At 42.1% G+C, this 27,897-nt stretch overlaps 1 protein-coding gene across 2 annotated transcripts in view; it reads left to right on the plus strand.

The window, feature by feature from the left end:
* RASGRF2 (Ras protein specific guanine nucleotide releasing factor 2) overlaps nucleotides 1-27,897 on the plus strand; it is a 205,917-nt gene that overhangs the window by 70,974 nt on the left and 107,046 nt on the right. For both annotated transcript variants that reach the window (XM_077817129.1, XM_077817130.1), the window contains exons 10-15: nucleotides 4,205-4,365; nucleotides 17,522-17,588; nucleotides 18,417-18,553; nucleotides 24,243-24,325; nucleotides 25,997-26,245; nucleotides 26,524-26,915. In XM_077817129.1, the coding sequence (XP_077673255.1) occupies nucleotides 4,205-4,365; nucleotides 17,522-17,588; nucleotides 18,417-18,553; nucleotides 24,243-24,325; nucleotides 25,997-26,245; nucleotides 26,524-26,915 (1,089 nt within the window). The remainder of the gene's footprint in view (nucleotides 1-4,204; nucleotides 4,366-17,521; nucleotides 17,589-18,416; nucleotides 18,554-24,242; nucleotides 24,326-25,996; nucleotides 26,246-26,523; nucleotides 26,916-27,897) is intronic.

The following is a 27,897-nucleotide window of genomic DNA, read 5'->3' on the forward strand; positions in this document are numbered from 1 at the left end:
TGACTTTAGCAAAGCTTTTGACACGGTCTCCCACAGTATTCTTGTCAGCAAGTTAAAGAAGTACGGGCTGGATGAATGCACTATAAGGTGGGTAGAAAGTTGGCTAGATTGTCGGGCTCAACGGGTAGTGATCAATGGCTCCATGTCTAGTTGGCAGCCGGTGTCAAGTGGAGTGCCCCAGGGGTCGGTCCTGGGGCCGGTTTTGTTCAATATCTTCATAAATGATTTGGAGGATTGTGTGGATTGCACTCTCAGCAAATTTGCAGATGATACTAAACTGGGAGGAGTGGTAGATACGCTGGAGGGCAGGGATAGGATACAGAGGGACCTAGACAAATTGGAGGATTGGGCCAAAAGAAATCTGATGAGGTTCAATAAGGATAAGTGCAGGGTCCTGCACTTAGGACGGAAGAACCCAATGCACAGCTACAGACTAGGGACCGAATGGCTAGGCAGCAGTTCTGCGGAAAAGGACCTAGGGGTGACAGTGGACGAGAAGCTGGATATGAGTCAGCAGTGTGCCCTTGTTGCCAAGAAGGCCAATGGCATTTTGGGATGTATAAGTAGGGGCATAGCGAGCAGATCAAGGGACGTGATCATCCCCCTCTATTCGACATTGGTGAGGCCTCATCTGGAGTACTGTGTCCAGTTTTGGCCCCACACTACAAGAAGGATGTGGATAAATTGGAGAGAGTCCAGCGAAGGGCAACAAAAATGATTAGGGGTCTGGAACACATGATTTATGAGGAGAGGCTGAGGGAACGGGGATTGTTTAGTCTGCAGAAGAGAAGAATGAGGTGGGATTTGATAGCTGCTTTCAACTACCTGAGAGGTGGTTCCAGAGAGGATGGTTCTAGGCTATTCTCAGTGGTGGAAGAGGACAGGACAAGGAGTAATGTTCTCAAGTTGCAGTGGGGGAGGTTTAGGTTGGATATTAGGAAAAACTTTTTCACTAGGAGGGTGGTGAAACACTGGAATGTGTTGCCTAGGGAGGTGGTGGAATCTCCTTCCTTAGAAGTTTTTAAGGTCAGGCTTGACAAAGCCCTGGCTGGGATGATTTAATTGGGTATGGGTCCTGCTTTTGAGCAGGGGGTTGGACTAGATGACCTCCTGAGGTCCCTTCCAACCCTGATATTCTATGATTCACCACTTGCCTGCTGCACATTCTCCTCCTCCTCCTCTTCCTCATCCACAAAATCCTTCTCCGTGTTGCATGAGACTCCCCCCTTGCAAGTGTCCACAGACAGTGGTGGGGTAGTGGTAGGGTCCCCCCCTAGAATGGCATGCAGCTGATCATAGAAGCAGCATGTATGGGGCTCTGACCCAGAGTGACCGTTTGCCTCCTTTGTCTTTTGGTAGGCTTGCCTGAGCTCCTTGAGTTTCATGCGGCACTGCTGTGTGTCCCTGTTGTAGCCCCTGTCCATCATGCCCTGTGCGATTTTGGCATATTTATTAGCATTTCTTCTTTTTGATCAGAGTTCTGCCTGCACAGATTCTTCTCCCCTTGGAGCTATGAGATCAAGTGTCCCATTTGGTCTATGCTGGAGCTCGTTTGCGATTCTGGGGGGACTGCATCGTCACCTGTGCTGCTGAGCTCGCCACACTGACCCAAACAGGAAATGAAATTCAAAAGTTCCCGGGGCTTTTCCTGTGTACCTGGCTAGTGCATCAGAGTTGAAAATGCTGTCCAGAGCAGTCACATCGAAGCACTCTAGGATAGCTTCCGGAGGCCAGTAACGTTGATTTGCGTCCGCACTACCCCAAATTCGACCCAACAAGGTCGATTTTAGCACTACTCCCCTTGCCGGGGAGGAGTACAGAAGTTGATTTTAAGAGCCCTTTAGGTTGACGGAATGGGATTGCTTGTGCAGATGCATTCATTATAAAACCGACCTAACGCGGCTAAATTTGATCTAATCCTGTAGTGTAGACCAGGGCTTAGTTTGTCCTGAATTGCAGATATTTTGTTAAAATAATATTTTGGCAATACCAAACCATTTAGTTCAAGTATTTCTGGTTAAAATACCCAGGATTGATCTGAAAATTCTACAGAAGCATGCCACTGTATTAATTTGGGTTAATGAGTGTTCCAAAATTAGCATCACTTGTTACAATAAGGAGCTGTCCCAATATGTGTTTTTGTTTTTTCCCCCCTTAAGAGGAAATCTGTAGTGGGAATGTGTGGCAAACAGATGCTCAGCTCCTGTTGTTAATAGGAATTCACCAAACAGAAAACCCTAAAAGAAATTGGCCTCTTTGCTGGATGGGAACCATAGAGTATGTGCTGGGGAACTGACTCAATATATGATTAATATTAGATTGTTTATTTAATCCAGCAAAGTAAGTTCACACAGTAACTTTTATATTTATATAATAACATTTCATATTTCTGCAGGAACACAACTTGGCATTAACAAATACTCTATCTTCAGCCCATCTTGGCATTATTAAATACTGTACTACTCAAAGAGTTGTACCATATCATCAGCAAAAAATGAGTATTTCTAAACCCCTTTGTGAATATGAATACTTCTTTAATCAAAGTGATAACAGATAACCCTAATGTAGTTGCTTCTGCCGCAGGCAGAATACGGATAAGATGAATACTACTATTAAATCCTAACCTGAATTTTAGGAGCTAAGAAGAACATGTTATAAGCCCTGGAATAGAAAGTTCCTTCAAAATTTTTTAACTTCAAGCAAAGCCTTGCATAGTGTTTTGGAAGGTAATGGTGGAAGGTGTCAGGGAATGAATGTCCAAATTCAACACACAAAGCTGGTCTTCTTAGTAGCTTTTCAGCTGGACAGATAGGCAGTTTTGTTTGCCAGAAAAAAAGGCCACAATTTTTTTGCTCAGAATTCTAGATGAATCTGCAAAACGTTTCATGAAACTAAAAAATGCCGCTGCAAAACTTCAGAAAGTTGGACTTTATTCCAGTTTTTTATTGCAATGGTGAGAATTTTGTCATACCCCTCTAGTTTAAACATAAAATAGGCATTAGTGAATACAGTTCTGTCTTTTACCAGTGTGTATTTGACTATGCCTGTTTATAGAAGCTTTTTATATATTATGTCTAAAATTAATGTAAAATGTGTATTTGGGGAAGGTAAGTATTCAGCTACATTTTATGTAAACTGAACATTGCTTTCTCAGTAAGACATTTGTTTTCCATTTATATATTGTTTATTAACTTAACATTTTATACATGAAGAGTGAACAAGATGATTTTCCTTCCAATATAATGTAATGAATTTTAAGCTAATATTCATTAATTAAGTGGATAAACTTTTGAAAGTTCCTTTCAGGAAATGTGTGTAGACTTTGGGTCAGATACTGCTCTCAGATACACATAAGGAGTTGTACATTTGACCCATAAGAAAAAATTTGACCCCATAAAGGTCACAAATGGGTGACACAAATGATGGTGTAAGTTGGGTGTCTTGTAAAAATTGGTCAGAAAACAGGTTAAAGATGGTGTAAGTGGCATAGTAATGTAACTTTTACCAATGTGAAATTTTGTGGTGATCTGATTCAGATGCTGGCATAACAGGATACAGTCTCCATTGAATTCAGTGGCAGTTGTGTCTGCAGACAGTAGGCTTCAGTTTGGCCTAGGAGGGCTGAGAATTGTGTAAAGTAAAGTAAAGGAGAAGAAGCCCATCTTAGTTACACTCCTCTGTCACTTGCTTTTTCAACTGTACCGTATCCCTACCCTCTTCCATCTCCTTGATGTGTAAATTACTCATTTTGCAAAGATACTAAATATCAAAATTAGTGAAAACTGTGCTACGTTGCCACCTAATCTCCATTATCTGACCAAATGACTCATGATATAGAACTTAAACTGCCCATGGATTTTTCCAAGAAACCTCCCTGGCAGGAGTTCAAGTATTACCGCAGGTTGGATTTGGCTGCATGTGGCCCTACTGTGAGTAAAGAAATAGGGTTGCAATTATTGTTGGTATAAAGAGGTACAACTTTTCCCTGAATTTGATCTAGGGAGTGAAAACCAATCTAGAGGGTTAAAAAAAATAAAAAATTACTAGTCTCTGTTCTAAGAGCAAGGTATCGCTGCACTCCTGTGGGAGTTAATGACTTGCACAAATGCTTTTTATATATAGTACAGAATAGACTGCCTGTTACATTAACACTTATTAAATAGTTTTATAATTACAGCAAATTCTTCACTTTTGTAATCACCAGGTTCTCTTATTCAAGTCCCTTCAGTTGAGAGGGGGAAACTTAGTAAAGTTCGCCTGGGATCATTGTCTTTGAAAAAAGAAGGAGAAAGACAATGCTTCTTATTTACAAAACACTTTTTAATTTGTACAAGAAGTTCAGGAGGAAAACTGCATCTGCTTAAGGTACAGAATTTACATAACTATCTCATTTACAAGCCAGATGGTTAAAATATAGAAAATTGAGGGCAATAAATATTTTAATTTATCACTGTCTGTGAAATTTCAGTATCTCATGGTATTATGGTTTAAAATGTGAGGATTTTCATATGCTGCAGTAAACAAAACTGCGATAATGCACATTAATTGACTGAAATACTCTCCCATTGTTATGTAGGTAGAAAATAATAGTGATTCAGTTTGAAGTGTATGTTAGTCTCTCTAAAAGACATTCAATTAAAATTATGAACTGGCCAGTGAAAAATAACAAGGTGACATTTATTGCAGGAAAGGTTTAGACAATTGCATATGCATAGAATATTAATAAACTCAACCCTCTTCACCCTAGAATGAAAAGATGCTAATTATCTGCATGTCCTTCTCTCTGCCACTGTATTCATGTTACACAGCACAGTATGCGTAATGGTGTATATAAAATATAGGAATATAAATTTATATGTTCCCTGCCCTTAGCCTCACCTGGGAAAAACTTTTGAGAACAGAGGCCATGATTACTAGCTTCTAGCTCAAGAGACTCTCCATCTGAAACTGTGACACTGAAAACAAGCATTCCAGGCATTGTAGCTCAGGTGCATCATGAAAGTGTGCTAAAGCTGCAAACAGTCTGGTGCACCTCAGGTTTCCAGGCACACATCTAAACTTTCCCCCAATTGATCCCTGCAGAATGTTTCCCAGGGAAATGTAGACCTCCTCCTGCCACACACTGATATTCTTTCCAGATAGGCTAATGTGACTTGGGAGAAAAATTTAATTCCATCCCAAATAAAATCAGGTCATGAGATTCAGCCTGAATGTGTGAGTGAGGGTCACTGACTTCCTAGGGCCTGAAACATAAAAAAAATAAAAATAAAAACATAAGAATGGCCATACTGGGGCAGACCAATGCTCCTTCTACCTGACATTCTGTTTTCTGACAGTGGCTAATACCAGAGGTTTCAAGTGGAATGAAAAGAATAGGGCAATCATCAAGTAATCCAACTCCTGTTGTCCAGTCCCAGCGTTTGGCTGTCAGAGGGTTAGGGACACTCAGATCACGGGGTTGCATACCTGACCATCTTGGCTAATAGCCACTGATGGACCTATCCTCCATGAACTTATCTAATTCTTTTTTGAACCAGTTATAACTTTTGGCCTTCACAGCATCCCCTGGTTCACAACATCCCCTGGAATTCCACAGGTTGACTGCGTTATGTGAAGAAATACTTCTTTTAAACCTGCTGCCTATTAATTTCATTGGGTGACCCTTGGCTCTTGTGTTATGTGAAGGATATTCCCTGTTCACTTAATCCACCCCATTCATGATTTTATACACCTCTATCATCTCCCTGCTTAGTCATCTCTTTTTCTTCCTGAACAGTTCGTCTTTTTAATCTCTCCTAATCTGGAAGCTGTTCGATACCCTTCATAATTTTTGTTGCCCTTCTCTGTAATTTTATATAATGGCATTATGATATTTTCTGTCTTATCTCTCCCTTTCCTAGTGATTTCTAACATTGTTAGCTTTTTTGACTGCCGTTGCACATTGAGTGGGTATTTTCAGAGAACTATCCACAATGACTTCAGTTTGTCTTTATTGAGTGGTAACAGCTAATTGAGACCCCATCATTTTGTATGTATAGTTGGGATTATGTTTTCCAATGTGCATTACTTTGCATTTATCAACATTGAATTGCATCTGCCATTTTGTTGCTCAGCCACCCAGTTTTGTGAGATCCCTTTGTAACTCTTCGCAGTCTGTTTTGGACTTAACTATCTTGAGTAGTTTGATATCATCTGCAAACTTTGCCACCTCACTGTACATCCAGATCATTTATGAATTTGTTAAACAGTTCTGATCCCAGTACAGATCCCAGGGGAACACTGCTATTTACCTCTCTCCATTGTGAAAATGGACCATTTATTCTTACCCGTTGTTTCCTACCTTTTAACCAGTTATTGATCTATGAGAGGACCTACCGTCTTATCACATGACTATTAGTTTGCTTAAGAGCCTTTGGTGTGGGACCTTGTCAAAGGTTTTCTGAAAGTACACTGTATCCACTGGATCACCCTTGTCCACAAGTTTGTTGACCCCCTCAAAGAATTCTAATACATTGGTGAGGCGTGATTTCCCTTTAAGAAAGCTATGTTGACTCTTCCCCAACTTACCATGTTCCTCTAAGAGTCTGATAATTTTCTTATTTACCATAGTTTCAACCAGTCTGCCTGGTGCTGTATTTAGGCTTACTGGGCTGTAATTGCCAGGATTACCTCTGTAACCTTCGTTAAAAAATTGGCATCACATTAGCTATCTGCCAGTCATACAGTACAGAAGCTGATTTAAGTCATAGAATATCATAGAATATCAGGGTTGGAATACATACATACATGTTACATACCAGTTAGTGGCTCTGCAACTTTATATTTGAGTTCCTTCAAAACCCTTGGGTGAATACCATCTAGTACTGGTGACCTATTACTGTTTAGTTTATCATTTTGTTCCAGAACCTCCCCTACTGACACCTTAGTTTGGGACAGTTCCTCAGATTTGTAACCTAAAAGAATGGCTCAGGTGTAGGAATCTCCCTCTCCTCCTCTGCAATGAAGACTGGTGCAAAGAATTCATTTAGCTTCTTTGCAACAGCCTTGTCTTTCTTGAGTGCTCCTTTAGCACCTTGATCATCCAGTGGCCCCACTGATTGTTTGACAGCTTCCCTGTTTTTGGTGTATGTAAAAAAATGTTGCAGTTACTTTTTGTGTCTTTTGCTAGATTGCTCTTCAAATTCTTTTTTGGCCTTCCTAATTATAATTCTACACTTGACTTGCCAGAGTTTATGCTCCTGTTTATCTTCCTCACTAGGATTTGACTTCCAATTTTTAATGGATGTCTTTTTATCTCTAACAGCCTCTTTCACTCAGTTGTTTAGCTGTGGTGCCACTGGCATACATTTAGTTTGAGCCTCTTTTATGGTGTTTTTAAAGTTTCCATGCTACTTACAGCCATTCCACTCTTGTGACTCATCCTTTTAATTTCTGTTTAACTAGCTTCCTCATTTTTGAGTATTTTCCCTTTTGGAAATTAAATGATGCTGTGGTGGGTTTCTTTGGTATTCTCCCCTACAAGAATGTTAAATTTAATTGTATTATGGTCACTATTACTGAGTGGTTCAGTTATATTCACCTCTTTGACCACATCCTATGTGCCATTTAGGACTAAATCAAGAATTGCCTCTCTCCTTGTGCATTCCAGGACTAACTGCTCCAAGAAGCAGTCATTAATGCTGTCTAAAATTTTATCGCTGCATCCTGTCCTGAGGTGACATATACCCAGTCAATATGAGGATAGCTGAAATCCCCCATTATTATTGGGTTTTCTGTTTTTGTAGTGTGGCAAAGTTCCTCCTCTACCTTGGTGGGTCTTGCGCTTATTGGCAGATTTGCTTGCATTGGAGCTTCACGGCAGCCCTCAGTTTGGCCGTTTTCGTGAACACACAGTCCAGGTCAACTCCTCCTGTGTCTGACCAGGAGTTGAGAGGTTTAGGAGGAACCCGGGCCTGCCCTCTACTCCAGGTTCCAGCCCAGGGCCCTGTGGAATGCAGCTGTCTAGAGTGCCTCCTGGAACAGCTGTGTGACAGCTACAACTCCCTGGGCTACTTCCCCATGGCCTCCTCCCAACACCTTCTTTATCCTCACCATAGGACCTTCCTCCTTGTGTCTGATAATGCTTGTACTCTTCAGTCCTCCAACAGTATGCGTTCTCACTCTCAGCTCCTAGTGCCTCTTGCTCCCAGCTCCTCACACGCACACCACAAACTGAAGTGAGCTCCTTTTTAAACCCAGGTGCCCTGATTAGCCTGCCTTAACTGAGTCTAGCAGCTTCTTGATTGGCTGCAGGTGTTCTAATCAGCCTGTCTGTCTGTCTTAATTGTCTCCAGAAGGTTTCTGTTTGTTCTGGAACCTTCCCTGTTACCTTACCCAGGGAAAAGGGACCTACTTAACCTGGGGCTAATATATCTGCCTTCTATTACTCTCCTGTAGCCATCTGGCCCGACCCTGTCACAGTAGCCTCTCTAATCTCTCTGAGCATTCCACAATCACCATCCTCATCCTGGTTAGGTGGTTGGTAGTATCTTACTGCTTTACTCTGATTTTTCACACGTGAAATTTCTATCCATAGAAGCTATGGTGCAGTTTGATTCATTTAAGATTTTTACTATATTTGACTCTATCCTTTCTTTCACACATATGCCATTCCCCCATGGGCATGACCTACTCTGTCATTCCTATATATTTTGCATTCTGGTATTACTGTGTTCCTTTGATTGTTATCATTCCACCAAGTTTCTAGGATGCCTATTATATCAACATCCTCATTTAATACCAGGCACTCAAGTGCACGCATCTTAGCATTTAGACTTCTAGCATAGTGTACAAGTACTTATAAAATTTGTCAATATTTAGTTGTCTGCCTTCATGTGATGTAATAGAATGGGACTCTTTTTTGTTGACTGTTCCTCTTCAGTTCCTACCTGTACTTTATCAAATTCTATCTGCCCTCTTTTCTAGGCTCTATAATATCCCCTTTAATAATTCCTCCCCTGGTGATGTCTCTGTCCAAACCATGTGCTCCTCTGCACCTGTCTGTTTTCCCCAGCCCTTAGTTTAAAAACTCCTCTATGACCTAGTTTACATGCCAGCAAGCTGGTTCCATTTTCGTTTAGGTGGAGCCTATGCTTCCTGCATAGGCCCTTCCCTTCCCAAAACATTCTCCGCTTCCTAGTAATCCCTTCTCTGAACATCACCATTTCAGCCATGCATGGAGACCCTGCAGTTCTTCCTGTCTAACTGGCCCTGCACGTGGATCTGGAAGCATTCCAGAGAATGCTACCATGGAGGACCTGGACTTTAATCTCTTATCTAGCAGCCTAAATTTTGGCCTCTGGGACCTCCCTCTCCTACCTTTACCTATGTCAATGGTACCTACATGTACCACAACCACTGGCTCCTCCCAGCACTGCACATAAGTCTGTCTAGATGTCTTAAGAGATCCGCAACTTTTGCACCTGGCAGGCAATTTACCATGCGGTTTTCCCAGTCATCACAAACCCAGCTATCTATATTTCTAATGACTGAATCCCCCATTACTATTACCTGTCCCTTCCTAATAAGTGAGATTCCCTCCCCTGGAGAGGTATTCTCAGAGTGAGAGGATACCATGACATCATCTGGAAAGAAAAGTCCCATATAAGAGATTGTTTCCCCCCAGTCCAGTCTGATGTTCTCCTTCCCCAAGACTTTCATCCTCTTCAACACCACAGAGGCTGCCAGACTGCTCTATGGTGTCCCAGAAAGTCCCTTCTATGTTCTTCTCTGTTTCCCTTAGGTCCTCCAGTTCAGCCACTCTAGTCTCAAGAGCCTGTAAATAAATAGCACCTTTCCCTTTTTTAAAGGGTCACTGTGAATTTGATTTTTTTTTTAACTTGATTTAAAAAAATCCATTTTCTGCCCTTCAAAAAAAAGGTAGTTGTTTTGCTGGTCCCCTGCTGTGTTTCAATAAGGGTCTTTTATGCAGGCCCAGTAGCAGTAACACCAAGATTAGTGCCTCTACACCCTCCTCTCTCACTGTGGTATGTACATTCCTCTTGTTTCTATATGATTAAGCTTTCTCACACTGTTCCTGATGAACAGTGTGAGAGAGCCTGGGGAAGAGTGTGTATGTGGTTTCTCCCCATCCCAGATCAGTGCATGAAAGGGACCATCAAAAAAAACCTACTGGAACAAATCTTGGTCTGATGCAGAGTGTAAGCAAATGAAAAACAGAGAAATATTTTTCCTCTAATCTTTTTCAGTTACTGTCAATTTAGAGCTACCTGCAACAGCAGCAGGTCCAAAAATTTCAGATGGAAATGTGATTTTCCAAATCAACAGTGTCTCTTTTAAATAGGGTGAAAATATCATTCTTCATCCAGTCCCTAGAGAGGGAGCAAGAATGGGCTCTGCTTTTTCTAGCAGACTCTTAAACCTTTATTGGCAAAATAAGAGGAATTTCTTCTTCAGGTGCTTGCTCATATTGATTCCATTCTAGGTGTGTGCGTGCCGACGTCTACAGTTGTCAGAGACTTTTGCCTTAGTGGTATCCGTAGGGCTGGCTCTGGCTGCACTCCTGCGTCGGTATATCAGGCGCCGCCTGCCCTACACCCTCTCAGTTCCTTCTTACCGCCTGTGCTGGTAGATTGGAGCGCCTATTTCCCTTGCTTCGCAAGTGGTCAGGGTCCCCCCCACCCCACTCCTTGAACCTTGTGTTCCAGCTGTAAATAGTTTGTTTATAGTAGATTAGTTAGTAAGTATCTGTTAAGTACTGTGTCAGTTAGGGTCCTGGCAGGGACTTTCACCCAGGTGGGGCATGCCCCAGTCTCTGAGTTTTCAGCCCTTCAACAGACCTATGCCTGTTAATGACCTGCATGGTAGCTGTCTGAAGTGCCTGGGGGAAACCCATGTTAAAGAGAAGTGTCACATCTGTAAGAACTTTCATCCCAGGACACAGAAACCAGAAAGAACATGATATTCACTTAAGGGCCCTCCTTATGGAGGCCGCTCTTCGGCCAGCGTGGGAGCCGGCCCACCCAGACACAACACCCAGCACTTTTGCCTTGGTGCCTAGCACACCCCCGGCATCTGGCTCTTCCCAGCACCGATCCCCTTTGCCAGTGCCCAAGATGAAGAATGAGAAGAGGGACCCAGCACCAAGCAAGTCAGACCAAGGGCATTGGGCAAAGGACCCTGCTTGGCCGCCCACCCACACCAGAGCAGCAAGGGGGCATGCCCCTGGGGGACCTACTACCCCCTCTAAAGGATCCACCACTGACTCCAGTGAGTGGTAAGGGGACCCAGGCTGATGGTGCAGTCAATGCCCTCTCAGTTCCCTGTGCCCAGAAAGCAACATACTCTCCTGCTGCAGCTGGCACTGCGTGCGGCGATGGACCCGGCGAAGTGTCCCTACAAGGGCAAGCCAGCTGTGAAGGCCTCCCAGAAGGTGAATGAGTGCTGCCGGTCACTGCAGCCAAGGCAGAATCCTTTGTTGTTGTGTCCTGGGTGCAGGTCACTAGTTCACCACTACAGGTCGCAGGCACCGCACTCCTGGGCCTCATCCTTCGCGCCGGGCCTCACCCAGAGGGAGGTGCTGGTTGGCACCGGTTGTCTTCGCACTGACAGTCACTGTCTCTGACACCTCAGGGACACTCGCTAACACAGTAGCGCGCCCCCTTCTCTGGCACCAGTCAGACCATTCGAGGCACTGGTCAACCATGGTGATGGTTAGCTGCCAGACCCAGACATCGACGGCCCTGCCCTGGTCACCAGAGGAGGATTTCTCCAACACGGAGAGGGATTTTCACCCCTAGCCAAGACAGCACCATTGTGACTGGGCTCTGGAGGGTGCATCCACCGCAGCGATGCTGACCTGGCAGCAGGGCCAGTGGCCAATGCAATGGCCATACTGGAATGCCTGTGGCGTGCTGATAATGCTGATGCCCCTGTCTCACCAGCCCTTGGTTGCCACATCCGACAAACCCCAATCAGCACCGGCGGCACTGGGTTCACTGCAGGAAGCGCAGGCGGGTGCTGTGGTGGAGCAAAAGGTGCCCACCCTGTAGGGGATGATGCCGCAGGCCCTCCCCCAGTGCTTCAGTCGTCCTCCTCTCCAGACGAGGCGGTGGCGGGGCCCTCCTGTGCTAGCCCACTAGATGACTTTAAGGAGCACCAATCCCTGCTCCGATGGGTGGCCGCCAATTTAGCCCTTGAGGTGGAAGAGATGGCAGTGCAATTGGACACGTTGATCAATGTGCTCTCCACATCCACCCTCGCACGTGTTGCACTCCCGGTGCACAAAGAGATCCTGAACATCGTCATAGCCCTCTGGCAAACCCCGTCCTCCATCCCACCCACTTCAAAGAGGGCCAAGAAAAAATATTTTATCCCACCAACAGGTTCGAATACTTATATACCCACCTGCCCCCGGGGTCATTGGTCATGTCAGCGGCGAATGAAAAGGACAGGCAGGGGCCTGCCAGTTCCACCCCCAAGAATAAAGAAACCAAGAGACTGGACCTTTTTGGAAGAAAAATTTATTCCACTGTCAGTCTCCAGTTCCAGGTAGTGAACCACCAGGCCCTTTTGGGGTGTTATAATTTTAACCTGTGGGCCATTCAGGCCACCCCCACCACCAAAGCCTGGGCAGCCTCAGCAGGGATCTATAAGGAGAAGGGACACTGGGTTCACTCTCTGCCGCCCTTTCTCCTCCTGCTCACCTGCACAACCTGGTTCACCGAAACACCATAGGGGCCAGAAGCGGGCTTTTAGAGGTGTGCTCGAGAGCAACACCCCAGTTGCCTCCCTGGATCTGCCCCATCTTTTCCACACCCATCTCCATCCCTACCGTTCAGCCTGGTCAAGAGTCACCTCGGACTATTGGTGCTAGAAATTGTGTTGCTGGGCTACACCCTTCAGTTTTTGGCCACCCCACCTCCTACTTACCCTCTTCCCCATCCCTCTTCAGGTACCCTTCTCATGAGCAACTCCTCGTTGAGGAGGTAAACAACCTCCTGCAACTGGGAGTGGTGGAGGAGGTCCCTCAGGAAATGCGGCGGAAAGGTTTCTACTCCTGCTATTTCCTGATTCCGAAGGCAAAAGGGGGCCTACGTCCCATTCTGGACCTGCAACGACTCAACAAGTACCTCATTTGAAGTTTCGCATGGTATCCCTGGCCTGCATCAGTCCCTCACTGGATCTGGGAGACTGGTATGCTGTTCTCAGCTTGAAAGACACTTATTTCCATATCTCTATCTTCCAAGGATGCAGACAGTTCTTCCATTTTATGGTGGGCCAGTGCCACTTCCAGTTCATGGCACTCCCCTTTTTCCTCTCCTCAGCCCCGCAGGTCTTTACAAAATGCATGGCCCCAGCAGCAGCTTATCTGAGGCGTCGGGGGATCCAGGTCAGTCCTTATCTTGAAGATTAGCTCATCAGGGGCAGATTGCGGGATCACGTACAGAGCAGCCTCGATCTGGTATGGACCACATGCTGTGACCTGGGCCTGTTAGAGAACGAAAGGGAATTGACTCTCGTACCAGTGCAATGGATAGAGTTTATTGGGGCGGTTCACAATTCCATGTGGGCCAGGGCATTCCTTCTGGAGACCCGTTTCTGAGCCATGTCGGACACAATCTCCTATGTGAGGGGCCACCTGCTCACCACTGCCCGCACTTGCCTAAGGCTGCTAGGCCACATGGCTGCTTGTACTTACATGGTCCGTCATGCCTGGCTCTACCTCCGGATGATGCAGGTGTGGTTGGCATCGGTCTACATCCCCAAAGGGCATGACCTGGACTAGGTAGTCGAGGTCCTGGACCACATCCAGGTGTCACTGGCATGGACCCCGCATCCAGGTGGCTGGACCCTGCATCAGTGTTGCAGGGAGTCCCCTTCCTGGTCCTGTTCCCATCACTGATTCTGGTGTCTGATGCCTCGGACCTAGGGTGGGGAGCCCACCAGGGCGAACTCAGTACACAGGGCTGCTGGTCAGGGGTTGACCACTCCTTCCACATAAATGTCAGGGAGTTCAGAGCAATTTGCCCAGCCTGGCCTGCCAGGCTTTTTGGTCCCAGTTACAAGGCAAAGTGGTTCAAGTCCTGATGGACACCACTGCCATGATGTTTTATATCAACAAGCAGGGTGGAGCCAGGTCATCAGCCCTCTGCCAGGGAGCCCTCAGACTATGGGACTTCTGTGTGCAGCATTCCATTCATCTCATGGAAGCACACCTCCCCGGAACCAGGAACGTATTAGCATATCACCTCAGAGGAACCTTCTCGTCTTGCCACGAGTTGTCTCTCCACCCTGATGTGGTCGACCAGATCTTCCAAAAGTGGGGGTCTCCCCAGGTGGACTTGTTCGTGACTTGCCAGAACAGGAAGTGCCAACGGTTCTGCTCGTTTCGGGGGGGTCCACAGGAGCTCCCTGTTGGATGCCTTTCTGCTTTCTTGGTCGGGGGCTCTGATGTATGCTTTCCTGCTGGTGCAGTTGTTTCACAAAGTCCTCATGAAGATCAAGCAGGACATGGACAAGGTCATCCTGATAGCCCCGGCTTGGCCTCACCAACATTGTTTTGGCATGCTCATGGTTTTGTCAGTGATGACCCCGATGCCACTGTCCCACTGGCTGGATCTCCTGTCGCAGAATCAAGGCAGGCTCCTGCACCTGAATCCGGCAGCGCTGCACCTCACAGCTTTGTTGCTCCATGATTAACTACTGAGGAGCAGGAATGTTCAGCCCGAGGCCAACAGGTCCTACTATGGAATAGAAAGCCCTCCACTAGAGTGATCTACCTGGCCAAATGGAAACAATTCATGTGCTGGGCTTTGGCCCAAGATGTTAGGCCTAAGCAGGCTTCGCTGCAGCTGATCCTGGACTACCTTATGCATCTCAAGCTCCAAGGTTTGTCTTTTTCATCAATTAAGATCCACTAGGCTGCTATAACAGCCTTTCACCGTCCGTTCCAGGGGAGATTGGTCTTTGTTCATAGCATGACGGTCCGGTTCTTTAAAGTTTGGAGCAGCTCTACCCTCAAGTCTGGGACTTGATAGGATGAAAGGTCATCCAGTGTCCACCTAGAGAATTTCTTCTTGGATCATAGCCTGCATCCAGTTCTGCTATGATCGGGCAAAGGTGCCTCCACCGGTGATTGTAACCGCCCACTCAACTAGAGCACAAGTCTTGTCAGCAGCCTTCCTGGCCCATGTGCCAATTTCTGATAGCTGCAGGGCTGCCACCTGGTTGTCCATACGTATGTTCATGGCTCATTATATGCTTACCCAGCAGGTCCAAGATGACGGCTTCAGTAGAGCGGTGTTACAAGCCGCATGTCTGTGAATTCTGAGCCCACCTCCAGAGATGCTGCTTCTGAGTCACCTAGAATGGAATCGACAAGAGCAAGCACTCGAAGAAGAAAAAACGGTCACCTACCTTTTGTAACTGTTGTTCTTCGAGATGTGTTGCTCATGCCCATTCCATTACCCACCCTCCTACCCCTCTGTTGGGGTTGCTGGCAAGAAGGAACTGAGTAGGGACTGCGGTGCCTGATATATCGACGGATGAGCACGGCACTCAAGGGGGCACCACAGCTGGCCCTACGGATACTGCTAAGGCAAAAGGCAAAAAACCGTGCACATGGGCACACGCACACCTAGAATGGAATGGACATTAGCAACATATCTTGAAGAACAACAATTATGAAAAGTTGGTAACTGTTTTTATTTAAATCCACATGTTTGTGGGCTTGTTGCCACCCTCTTGGGGTCACCAGAAAGCCAACTAATTGGCCAAGGTGTCAAACCCCTTAGCCCCTAACAGAGAAACAAAGGAGGGATATGAGAGGATGAAAGGTCAGATGCCAAGAAAGCCCCAGCTAACTTCATGGTATCATTCCCCTGGTCACAGCATGCCCAGTATCATTGCAGGCAGGGATTCTCATTTCCTTCTTTTTTTTTTTTCCCAATTTTGCAACATAAAAGCTTCAAAAATAGACTCCAACGAGAAACTGCTGAGCTTGAATTAATATGCAAACTAGATACCATTAACTTGGGTTTGAATAGAGACTGGGAGTGGCTGAGTCATTACACATATTGAATCTATTTCCCCATGTTAAGTATCCTCAGACCTTCTTGTCAACTGTCTAAGTCGGCCATCTTGATTATCACTACAAAAGTTTTTTTTCTCCTGCTGATAATAGCTCATCTTAATTAGCCTCTTACAGTTTGTATGGCAACTTCCACCTTCTCTGTATGTATGTATGTATCTATCTATATCTATCTTCTTACTATATGTTCCATTCTATGCATCCGATGAAGTGGGGTGTAGCCCATGAAAGCTTATGCTCAAATAAATTTGTTAGTCTCTAAGGTTCCACAAGTACTCCTGTTCTTTCATTTCCTTCTGGTAGGTATATTAGAACTGCTGCAGTCTGTGTAATGTTCAGTGTGTGTTTGGTATTCTTATAAACTGTTTACATATTTGAATCCAAGAGGCTGAATTCTGAAGTCCCTTTTCAGCCAAAACTCTCAGTGAAAACAAGTTCCTAAATGGTACTCTCTAGTTTGAATTTGTTGGAGTTAGAGACAGTGTCAAATACCTATGTAAACTGGTGCTGAACTTTCCTCTCCTTTGTTTAGTAGAGGTGTCAACCAATCCACTTCAGTAGAATTTCCAAGGGGTAATTTACAGAACTGGATTAAAACTAATTTAAAGAAAAATCAATTCTGCTTTCCTGCAGCAGCATACTCTACTGTATTGAACTTCTTAATAAATCTATAATTAAATTGCATGGGACACAATCAAGCTTTTATGGAGTGGGTTGGGTTTAGTCAGAGGCAAAGCATCACGCTTAAATAAGTATGTTCAAATTGGGGGGACAGTTTGCACTGATTTACACACAATGGGGAATCTTTTTCGTGTGGTACTTTTTCGTGTGGGGCATAAACTTGAGCAAACTTTAGCTCTGAATGTTTATTCAAACTAATCAGAAAGACATTGGTTAGAAATGTTGCAAGAACAAGATTTCTTAGATTTCTAGTATTTTGTGATTTCATATGGGTCAGAAATAATGAAATCCATCTCTTCTGTATGTACTTTCACTTTCCATCACAGCAGAAACCACAGAGGGAGGAGTCACACAAACAGTACAGTACTGTAGAATGTAAACTAAACTTAGGGGAGCCTCATCAAGAGTCCTCCATTAATCTGATTCAGACTTTTCAGGAGTTTGATTATATCATCCAATTGATCTAACTGTGCTGGGATAAATTAGAGAGAGGGAAAGCAACAGCAATTTCTGTAAAAGTGAATATGTAATTGATTTATTTTAGTGTGGAAAATCCCATTATACATTATATTTTCTTTTCCCCTCCTGTTTCTGACGACGTTCTCTTTTCTTGAAAAACCTGTGTGTCCTAAACTCTCAAATTAAATGGTCTTTCTAAAATTAAATTCTAAGGAATCTTAAAAATAACTTTAATGGGAAGGGTTATTTCCCCTCCCCCAGAGTACTGAAAAATTGTCTTTGTTTCCATAGACAGGGGGTGTTCTCTCTTTAATAGAGTGCACGCTGATTGAGGAGCCAGATGTGAGTGATGATGATTGTAAGTTGCTTTAAGCTGTTTATATAATTAGAGCTCCGAAGCAGCTTTTAAAAAAAAAGTGTTACCCTTTGTTTATTTGTCAGCACAGCAAATGATATGTTTTACCTTTTCATTAAGTCTGAGAAGTAGTGTTAAAACCTGCATGTAAAAACTCTGTTAAAAATGTGTGTTTTGTTCTTGCTGATGATAAGATTTCAAGTAAATAGTTGAACCAGTGTAACAAATTATTTTCTGATTTTTGGGTGGAAATTCACACTTGAGGATCTTAACTGAACAAAATCCTGGCTTGAAAGAAGACAGGGATAATTACGTTTCTCAAAGCTTGGGGGGGAGGTGAAAGAATTGGCTGAGGTTGTGGAAAATTTTGTTCTGGACCCTGTAAATTGTAACTGCCGTCTTGTTCAAATTAAGTAACAAAGTATATTACCGTGCTTTTTTAAATTGTCTATTCACTTTGGTTCCAATCCCACAGATTAGGAACACGGTGAACTTTGAGTGTAAGAATAGTTCCATAAAGTTCAGTGATACTTCTCATGTGCTGAAAGTATAAAACGCATGGAGAAATATTTGTAAGATTAGGGCCTTATTTAGTAATTTGGAAAGTGTAATAATTCACAGCAGCACCCATTCATTAGTATTCATGTATTCATGTTTCCCAAACTTTTCTTGTACTTGATGAACGTGAAAATGTGGTCACTGCTTTGGAGGGTAGGTTGTTGTTGGGCAGAGGAAGGTTTAAAATACTTTTTAGTGTAAATGTAAATAGTACTTTCTTTGACATATGGCTTTTAAATCACAACTGCTTGTTTTTTCCCCCGGATTGTGAAGTAAAAGGTTCTGGGCAAGTGTTTGGTCACCTTGATTTCAAGATTGTGGTTGAACCTACCGATGCTCCTCCTTATACTGTGGTACTGTTAGCTCCTTCACGACAGGAAAAAGCTGCGTGGACAAGTGATATAAGTCAGGTAACTTACGTTTTTCCTTATTTTTTTTTTGGTTTGTTTCTTACCGATAGCATCTGTTGCTGTGTGTTTCAAACTAATCTCAAGGAGCTTTTGCCTTTTTCCAGGGTTTACTTGTTAGGATGAATACATAAGAAACCAAGTCTTTGCCTATTTTTACAGAGATTTTACACTTTGCTTTGTAAAAATTCATTAGTGTAAGGCAGAAAGGTGTTTTGCAAGACATGTGGTTAGGAATGTGGACTAGGCAGATGAATAACCCATGTAACATAACTGGCATTCATTTTTACTAGTTGTTAATATGTACCTGAGTGGACTTCTCTCTCGATTTAAAAAGAAGAGTCAGCCCTGTTAATTTGTGGTACTGCTAATTGCTATCTGCAATCTAAATGAAAAATCATTTATTTGTGACTTTTGAATCAGGAGGAAAATGTCTCCATTCCATTTCCATCTCATGCTATGTATATGTATCATATTCCATAGAGTAAGAGAATAAGATTAACTTGGTTTTCCCCCCCACATTGATAAGAAAATTAGATGAATGGATATAATACACAAGTAAGAAATATGATAGCTTGCAGGTGATTCACTTTGTTGTGAATGAGTGAAAATGAAAAAGCATTAAAATATTTTAATGGTGTGGACATCATTTAAAAAGATCATTATAATTTTACATCTCGGAAACTTGTTAAACAAAGAATTGCTAGAAACCTTTTAGGGGAAGAGGTTGAATACACAGCAAGAGTTTGCACTATACCATATCTGAACATAGCCATAGGATTTACCTTTGATGATTGCATATAAAAATATGAAATGACAATTTGGACTAGTGCCAGAGTCCTGACTTAGAGCTCTATCAGCCCTCTGTTAATCAGAAGGAATAACTGATTAGCGATCACCGTAAAGGCAAGTTTCAGTCTGGAATTTGATGCTCTCCTATAGTAACATTTCTGGTAAGTGAATCTAATACATTTGAAATTGCTTTTTTTAAAAAAAGAAACCCTCTGCATTTTTTTGGTCTGGATAAACAGTTTTGGAATAAAATAAGTAAGATGGTAGATAAAATTTTGAAAAGCACCTACATGACTTAGGAGCCTAGGTTTCATTGGAAGTCAAGTAGCATTTAAACTTCCAAATGTCTAAGTCATTTACATGCTTTTGAAAATTTTATCCAGAGTTCTTACACTGGATGAATAACGATAAAGTAAAAATATATAGCTATAATATTGACCTTTTTTTTTTCAATTTCAAGAGCCAAATGTTTAAAACTATAAATTCAAAGGCCCTTTCAATGGCAGCTTTGTGTAGCAGCAAAAAGACCTCAACTGAAAAATCACATGCATTGCTGGGATTGGTATAATTGCTTTAAAGCAGCAGTGCAGTCTCAGGACCACACATTCATATTTGCCTTTTTGGTTTGGTGTAGTGGAAGAGATAATAAATAAAGAATCCCAGGGAGAATGCCATGGAACTCCCACTAAGTTACAAGTTTTGGATGAAAATTGAATAATAAGAATTGCCAAATCGGATCAGACTAGTAGGGCTTCTTGACCAGTTTCTTGTCCCTGACAGGGCTCAGGACCAGCTGCATAGAAACCCTGTAGTAGACAATTATTGAGTAAGTTGCCCAATAAGTGATTTTTCCTCTTAACCCACTACTACTGCTCTGAAGGAGGGCATAGGGGCCATACGAATGGAAAGGTAAACAATAAGAATCTTATTATTTCAGATGTGTGCATTTAATTAGGTCTGCAAAAATGTGCAGAGCTTGGCACTCAAATGAGCACTTTTGTACTGAGTTGCCATTAGTGCACATGATTAGTCTAGTTGTGTGCATAATCATGGGTATTGCACTTATAAATAAGGTGTGCAAATGCACACACACAACTTTAATTTTAGACCCTGAATTTTACTTTAGTGATTGGATGACCTTCAACAAATAAAGGAAATCAAAATGTATTCAGAAAGAAGAGCAAGTATGAGGAAATGAGTTGTTGGCAAATGCCATTGTTATATAGTTATCCACTCTACGGTTGCCATGGACAAGTTACTGAGCAAAAAATTAGCAATAATATAAGTCTTAGGAATCACAGAATCAGGAAGAAAAATTCACTCCTTCCATATTAACTACAGTTCCTGATTCTTTGTATCCTTAAATAACTTTCGCATACAGTATTTGTGGTGAGAACTGTTAGCGATCTTCTTTCACCTTTTACCTCAGCCAGCACTGATCTGAAGCATTGGTGTCTTTCTGTTTTTTCTCAACAGTGTATTTTAAGTCTTGGGTTTTTTTATTATAGCATTGCCCTCTCCTGTCCGTTTTGACAGTCTGGGCGGTGAACCCAGGCTACCAAGACTCTGAACCAGCAACAACTGTAATATTTAAAATCTTGTTTTACCCAGTTTGTCCTATGTGGAAGAAATGAGATCCATTAATTTATTTTCAGCCTGTCTTTTTGTGGAGTTAAAGAGCTTATTTAACTGATGGGTCTTTCCCAACTTCTGTATCCTCGGGAAGAGAAAGAGTTTGAATATAGCTTATTCTTCTCTGCTTTGCCTTTGTGCTGAAGTAAACATTCATAGACTTTTTCCTACATTTTTATGTATCTCAAGAGAATGCCCAAACACATCTTGTAAATTGTTGCTAGAAGGGCAAAGTCAAAGAATATGACAACTGTAACTATACATAACCATCACTGCCAAGCTTTATGTAACAAATGTCCTTCCTAAATAATAATAATAATAAATAATAATAAATTAATAGTAGGATGTGGTAAGTCCACCACAGATAAGGGGTGAAATGAAATGGAGGTTCCCAATTCTAGGAGTAGAAAAACTTAGAAAGTTCTAGTTCTGATTGGACTTGAACTTTGATGAAAATTTGTTGGTGATACTAGAAATTGCAGAAAGCCAAGCACTGTTGCAACAATGTGGAAATGGCAATTTATAAAAAGATTGACAGTGTGTTTTAATACTATACTGAGCTACCTTATTATCAGTTTTTATTACTTTATGTATCACAGTACAGAACCTACAGCTCTCTGAAATGAAAAGCCCAATTGTGCTTGCCTTGCTTATATGAGTAGTCCCACTGAAGGGAATCAAGTGAGTAAAGCTAGCAGAATTTGACATAAAGGGATGAATTCAGCTATTACCCCAGGATAAATTTGGTTTAACTGAACTGACTGGTGAAACTAGGACAGAATTAGGTCCCAGATTTGTACTGAGTTTTAATACTGTAATGGGAAAAAACATCACTTCTGAATTTGTACATATTCATCTTAGTCTGACAGTGTCATCATTGACTTTTGACTTTAAAGCCATTACAGGAATACAATTATGAAATCTGTGAATGTAAAATAAGAATTGGACGCTAGTGGTTTGTTCAGAATATATTTCAGGATTTTGGTAAAACACTTCGCATGAAATCTTGATCCCATGAAAGTCAATGGAAAGACTCCCAATGACTTTCAGTGCGCTAGGATTTTGCCCTTAGAATTAGTAGCATAACAATTTACTGTATATTTTTGACATGCAAGTGGCATAAGATTATTTGTTTCAGTTTGTTATTCAAGTTCTGTTTGTGTTTTTTCCTTACCTGGTTCCTAGTGATCATAGGTCGTCTAATAATCACAGAGAAATTAATTTTGTGCAAGGTTTTAAGAAACAAATTTTTCTCCTGAAAAATATGCCGTGTTAAAATGTGCTAGTTCTGCCTGCATCTTTGTTAGTTCTGATGAATACTGTCCTTTTCCTACTGAACCTCTTGCCTTACGGTCATATATCCAGGGCCAGCGTTAGGAAAAATGGTGTCCTGGGCGAATCTGTGTTTTGGTGCTGCTGGCCCCTGCTGCCTCCCCAGGCTTCCCCCCATTGTCCCCAGGCCCCACTGCCTCTCTCACCACCATTGCCCCAAGCTCCCGTCTGTGACCTTGCACCCCAAGCCTGCCCTGCTTCTGGCCTCTTGACCATGGCACCCTGGGCAGTCACCCACGTTGCCCACCCGTAAAGCCAGCACTGCCTACATCACAGCTGTCATCTTTCCAGCTAAGGATTAGAAGTGTCTACCTGTGGAGACTGTCAGTACCACTCCTTAATTGGCTAGAGGGGTCATGGATGAATTGGCTGAGGCACTTTCACCCCAGGAGCTAAAAAGGCGGCTGCTGCAACACCTCCAACTCTTGCTAATCTGGACAGGAAAAACACGGTTATTTCCATTAAATATATTACATTTTTGTATTTTTAATAACCCATTTGATAAAACCAGTACTGGAACGTCGACTGGATTATACCCTGTAGTTGGACTTTTCAAATCACAACAAAAAACTAATATACAAATAATGCAGTTTATACATATGTGGATATGGTATTCATAAATTTTAAGGCCAGACAAGGCCATTATTATCATCTAGTCTGACCTCCAGCATAACACAGGCCATTTGTTATAAGATATTTCAAAGCCAGTACTTATATTCATTGTGCTTCCATTCAGTTCAATGTATATTACTATGAAGGAGTAATATATATATACTTATGACACTAGATGAATAAAATTAGAAAGCATCATAAAAACAGGAGGTCCACATGGAGCTTACAGTTAGTAGGCATTGCGAGCCTAATCCAGTGGGAATATCTCCGTTGACTTCCATGGACATTTCATCAGGCCCTGTAGTTTCTATACCGAAACCTTTTAAAGTCTGTGGTGATGGGTAGACTTTCAGATCTTATAAGGGACAGGCACTAGCTGCAGACCTTAAAGTCTCTTTAACAAATCTCTACAAAGTTTGTCATTTATCTTTGCTTTAAGGGCACCTCAGAAATTATACTCTGTGGGTGAGATTCTGTGCTGCACCTCTTAGAGGGGGAGCCCAGAGGGAAGTGGGGCTTCCTGGCTTTAAGCCACCTTTGTGTCCTCCTGATCCTGGGCTGCATAATTTAGACAGCCCTGGGGTCTAAATTACAGCAGCAGCCTCTCTGGACTACTATTTGGGTTGCAGCAGTGCCCAGAACTTCTGCAGCGCTATGTGCTGCAGCTCCACCCCAGTCATGCCCTTCCTGCCCCCAGCCCCAATCCCAGCACACCCTTTGTGCTAGGACTTGCAAGGGAGTCTTTAGAAGACAGCCATAACAGCTGTCTTTCTTAGTGCCTGCACTGGGGAAATTTGCCCGTGACTGGATCTAGGGCTTTTAGAGCCTATTTACATCATTATGGCCCTCTTACTGAGCATAAAGGGATCAGAGCGGGGCTGAGGATCTTGCCAGGCATGTCTATAAATCTTTCTCATTTCCTTGCAATACACCTAGGTTTATTGATCTTAAAAATATCACAGGGGATGTTGGAGGTGTTTTAATCTTGTTGAATCAAAGCATCCTTCATTTACGGTTTAAAAACAGTTTTAGCTTATCAAACTGTGTTGACCAGTTCATCAGTTTGTGTACATTGGCATAGAGCCATTGACTTTAATGCATCAGTGGTGCAAAGTGAACTTGTCAGGGCAGGCTGAAGAATCTTGTCCATTGTATTTTCTTCTTCATTATTGTTAGCTTTATTTATTTTTTAAAAATCTATTTTAGCTATCTTTTCACACCCTCTGAACACAATGTTTTAGGATTACAGCGATGAAGGAAATGTGAAACTATATTCTTTTTACATTGTTTTCATTTTAATGATTCTTGACTTTCGTTTTCACAGTGTATTGACAATATAAGATGCAATGGTTTAATGACCATAGTGTTTGAAGAAAACTCTAAAGTCACTGTGCCACATATGATCAAGTGAGTGCAACACATGTTTTACAGGGGAATAATGTAGGGTTTTTTTATTATTGAAAGCTTAACATGATGGACAGATTGGAACTTTGAAATGTAACCATTTTGTACAGTTTTGTTGCATGGGATTAATCCTACATCCCAAAATATATACCAGTACTATTTAAAAAGCTCATGGTTTGGGGGGGACCTGACTCATGATTTTTTCAGATTTGGGGTTGACAGTATGGCCTACTAGTCACAAAAGCTCTGACTTCCAAGTATTTCTGTAGTTGTGTGCATTCTGGTTCCTTCAGATGAATAAATGTAAAATTGTTAGCTTTGAAGTATTAACCTACCGGGAATATTTATTCTCTGTGATACTGCTCATGATTTATTAATTACATTTTAAAAGGTATGCAAAATATAGGCAAGTACAGACAGGTACAATTTATCAAAGTACTTTATCATAGCAGCTACAATTTTCTTTTCCTTGCTGCGTCCATCTTTGAGATGCCATAAATTTAACTGATCGCATCAAGGTAACATAATTAATTAGAAATACACTTCCCCCTCGTCCCCGGTCCCCCAAACTCTCTCTTTTCATCATTTATTTTTTCCTAGAATTGTCACTTTTATTTGTAGGTAGCAATTTTCAGTACTTGATTTCAAAATCATAACATAGGAGTACCTCTGAGTTCCCTTACTCTTTCACATGTATATTATCTACCTTCATCTACTATAAATGTTAAGAAATAGAACAGAATGTCAGTAGTCCTTTGTGACTTTGGTTGCTACTGGGTCATTTCTCCTTCTGGGCCTACATTGTACCAACAGGTCTCTTTGCAGCACCTTATATAAATATTGCTCGCCCATTCTGCACCTTGATGTATCCAAAGAGAGCATGTGATTCTCTCTCTTTGGCACATATCAGGAGGATCAATGTTAGGTCTGATACTTTTTCTTTAATGTCTAGAAATAATGGACTTTTTCTTATTTTGATTTTGTTTCATGATTCTGCAATACAAACATTACTATTACCTATTAAGTGTTGACAGTATGCTCAGCACTTTATGAAAAATAAAGACGTAGTCCCCATCCCAAAGAACTTGCATTCTGAGCAAGCCTGATAAGATAATACCAACATACCTGAGATCAATACCATGTTTCAGAGATTTTGTCTCCTCTCTATTTGACTTTGCAAGTGTATTGATTTTTAAAAGTGTGTTATTGTTTCAGATGTCTGCACTTGATGAATCAAACAATTTCTCTGCCACTTCAGTAAGAGCCTAACAAAGAAAAAATGTGTTTTCCACTTCATGCAGGGAGGAAGTTAGGTGGAATATCTTGACTGTGGGTCCTAAGAGAACCAAAAGTGCTGCAGAAAAGATCAGCCAAAATTTTAAAGGAAATATCAGCTTAGTCTACTCCTCTCTCCTGCAAATGAATTCTTTTTGTAAAAACTGAACAAAATACAATTTTGCAAAGTTGACTGTGACAAAAAGGTTTCATGGTGTAAAATGAAATTTAATTTTAAAGCATTTTTTTAGCTTACATATTTTCTTGTAATGTTAGAAACCCAGAAAATACAGTATAGTTGAATTGAATCTATGGTGATGGGTGCATTAAAAATTATATATTTACAGGACAGTAAAGAATCTACTCTTTTGAAACTTGTTCTTATAATTTATTATGTAGATCTGATGCTCGTCTTCATAGAGATGACATTGATATCTGCTTCAGCAAAACATTAAATTCCTGCAAAGTGCCCCAAATTCGTTATGCAAGTGTGGAACGCCTCTTGGAGAGATTAACAGACTTGCGCTTTCTTAGTATTGATTTTCTTAATACTTTCCTGCATACTTACCGCATATTTACTACTGCAACAGTTGTACTGGAGAAACTCTCAGATATATACAAAAGGCCTTTCACCTCCATTCCAGTCAGGTAAACTCTGTTTCTTCTTCTGTCATGAGATTATTGTTAGAATGGTCCTTTTCCGCCATGTAAATAATCAGAGGTAGGGAAGGATTGGGGGAATGGAACTTTTTTTTTTTTTTTTAAACAATACATGATGTATAAATACATTTTAGTTTTATCCCCTAGCCTTCAGGAGCAAATAATATAAATATGTTGTTCACAAAAAGCACATTTGTGAATGTTTTTCATTAAATCTGTTTGTACTCGCTAACATTAATTTTGCTTTTTGTGTGTCTTACTCATAGGTCTTTGGAATTGTTTTTTGCTACCAGTCAAAACAACAGAGGAGAACACCTGGCTGATGGGAAGTCACCACATCTTTGTCGCAAATTCTCATCTCCTCCCCCACTGTCACTCTCTAGAACTTCCTCACCTGTCAGAACCAGAAAACTCTCATTGACTAATTCACCACTGAACTCAAGAATAGGGGCTTTAGATCTCTCTACTTCCTCTGTTGCCAGCAGTCCTACCTCAAGTTACAGCCCGGCCACATCCCCACCACCCACTGCTAGCAAAGTACCGCTGGACCTCAGCAAGGGCCCCTCCTCCCCCGAACAAAACCCTGGATCCATAGAAGAGAATTTAGAGAATCCTCGCATTGATCTGTGTAACAAGCTAAGAAGAAGCATTAGAAGAGGTATTATATAACTGCAGTATATTGAGTATTATATTGGAAAATATAGCAGTCACCAATATAAACTGAACACTTGGCAGATGACTGCAACCCAGTGTCTGGGCTAAAGTAAATGTTTCCCACTGCTTAGTAAAACAGTTCCTTTTTTCAGTAATCCAGTGCTCATATTTTTATTTTTGTTATAGTAGATGTTTTGTTCAAATTCCCAGTGCTCCACTGTTTTTGCATCTGATGTTACTAGTAGGAATAGCAATGTGGCAGAATGGAACACATCAACAATGGCCCTTCAAAGAACAGGGAGAAGAGTAAATGGGATTGAGGGGAAAGAGTTCAACTATCCTGTGTGCCGAAGGGAACAGAAATTAGTTAATGGAACTTCCCTGGTACCTTCTGGAAATAAATGTGAGATGTGCTCCCTTTGTGATATGACTTGTAAAGTATTCCCTTGAAAAAGAAGGGTTCTGAACAATGTAAAGAACTCATCTGCTTTGACAAGTCTGCATGATAAGGTTAGTTCTGCTCTGAGTGTTTGTGCACATATATTTTCCACTGCAGGCATATGTGCACCTAGTGCACTCAAGTCAGAGACTTTTGCCAGAATTACCACTAGGTGGTGCAGATGCTGGCCCCATATGCAGAGCCAAGGGCATAAAGAGGGGCAGAGCCACCGCCTTCTTCTCAGTTTCTTCTTATTGCCTGTGGCGGGAGTTGAAGCTTCGCATAGGTCTTGAGCTTCTGGTAGCCAGCTTTAAGAAAGAGTTTCTCTTACTGTATATAGTTATAGTTCACTTTAATGTTAGTTCTAGTATAATTTAAGAGAGATGAGATAGGTAAGGTGATGCTCTTTATTGGACCAACTTCTGTTAGAGGAAGAGACAAGCTTTCTATCTACACAGTTCTTTATGTCTGGCAAAAGAAATCAGAGAGTCTGATCTGAGCACAAGTTGAGACAGATAGTTAAGCCTAAGGGGTAACACTTGAGATA

The sequence above is a fragment of the Eretmochelys imbricata genome, chromosome 5 (assembly GCF_965152235.1).
Source record: "Eretmochelys imbricata isolate rEreImb1 chromosome 5, rEreImb1.hap1, whole genome shotgun sequence".
NCBI lineage: Eukaryota > Metazoa > Chordata > Testudines > Cheloniidae > Eretmochelys > Eretmochelys imbricata.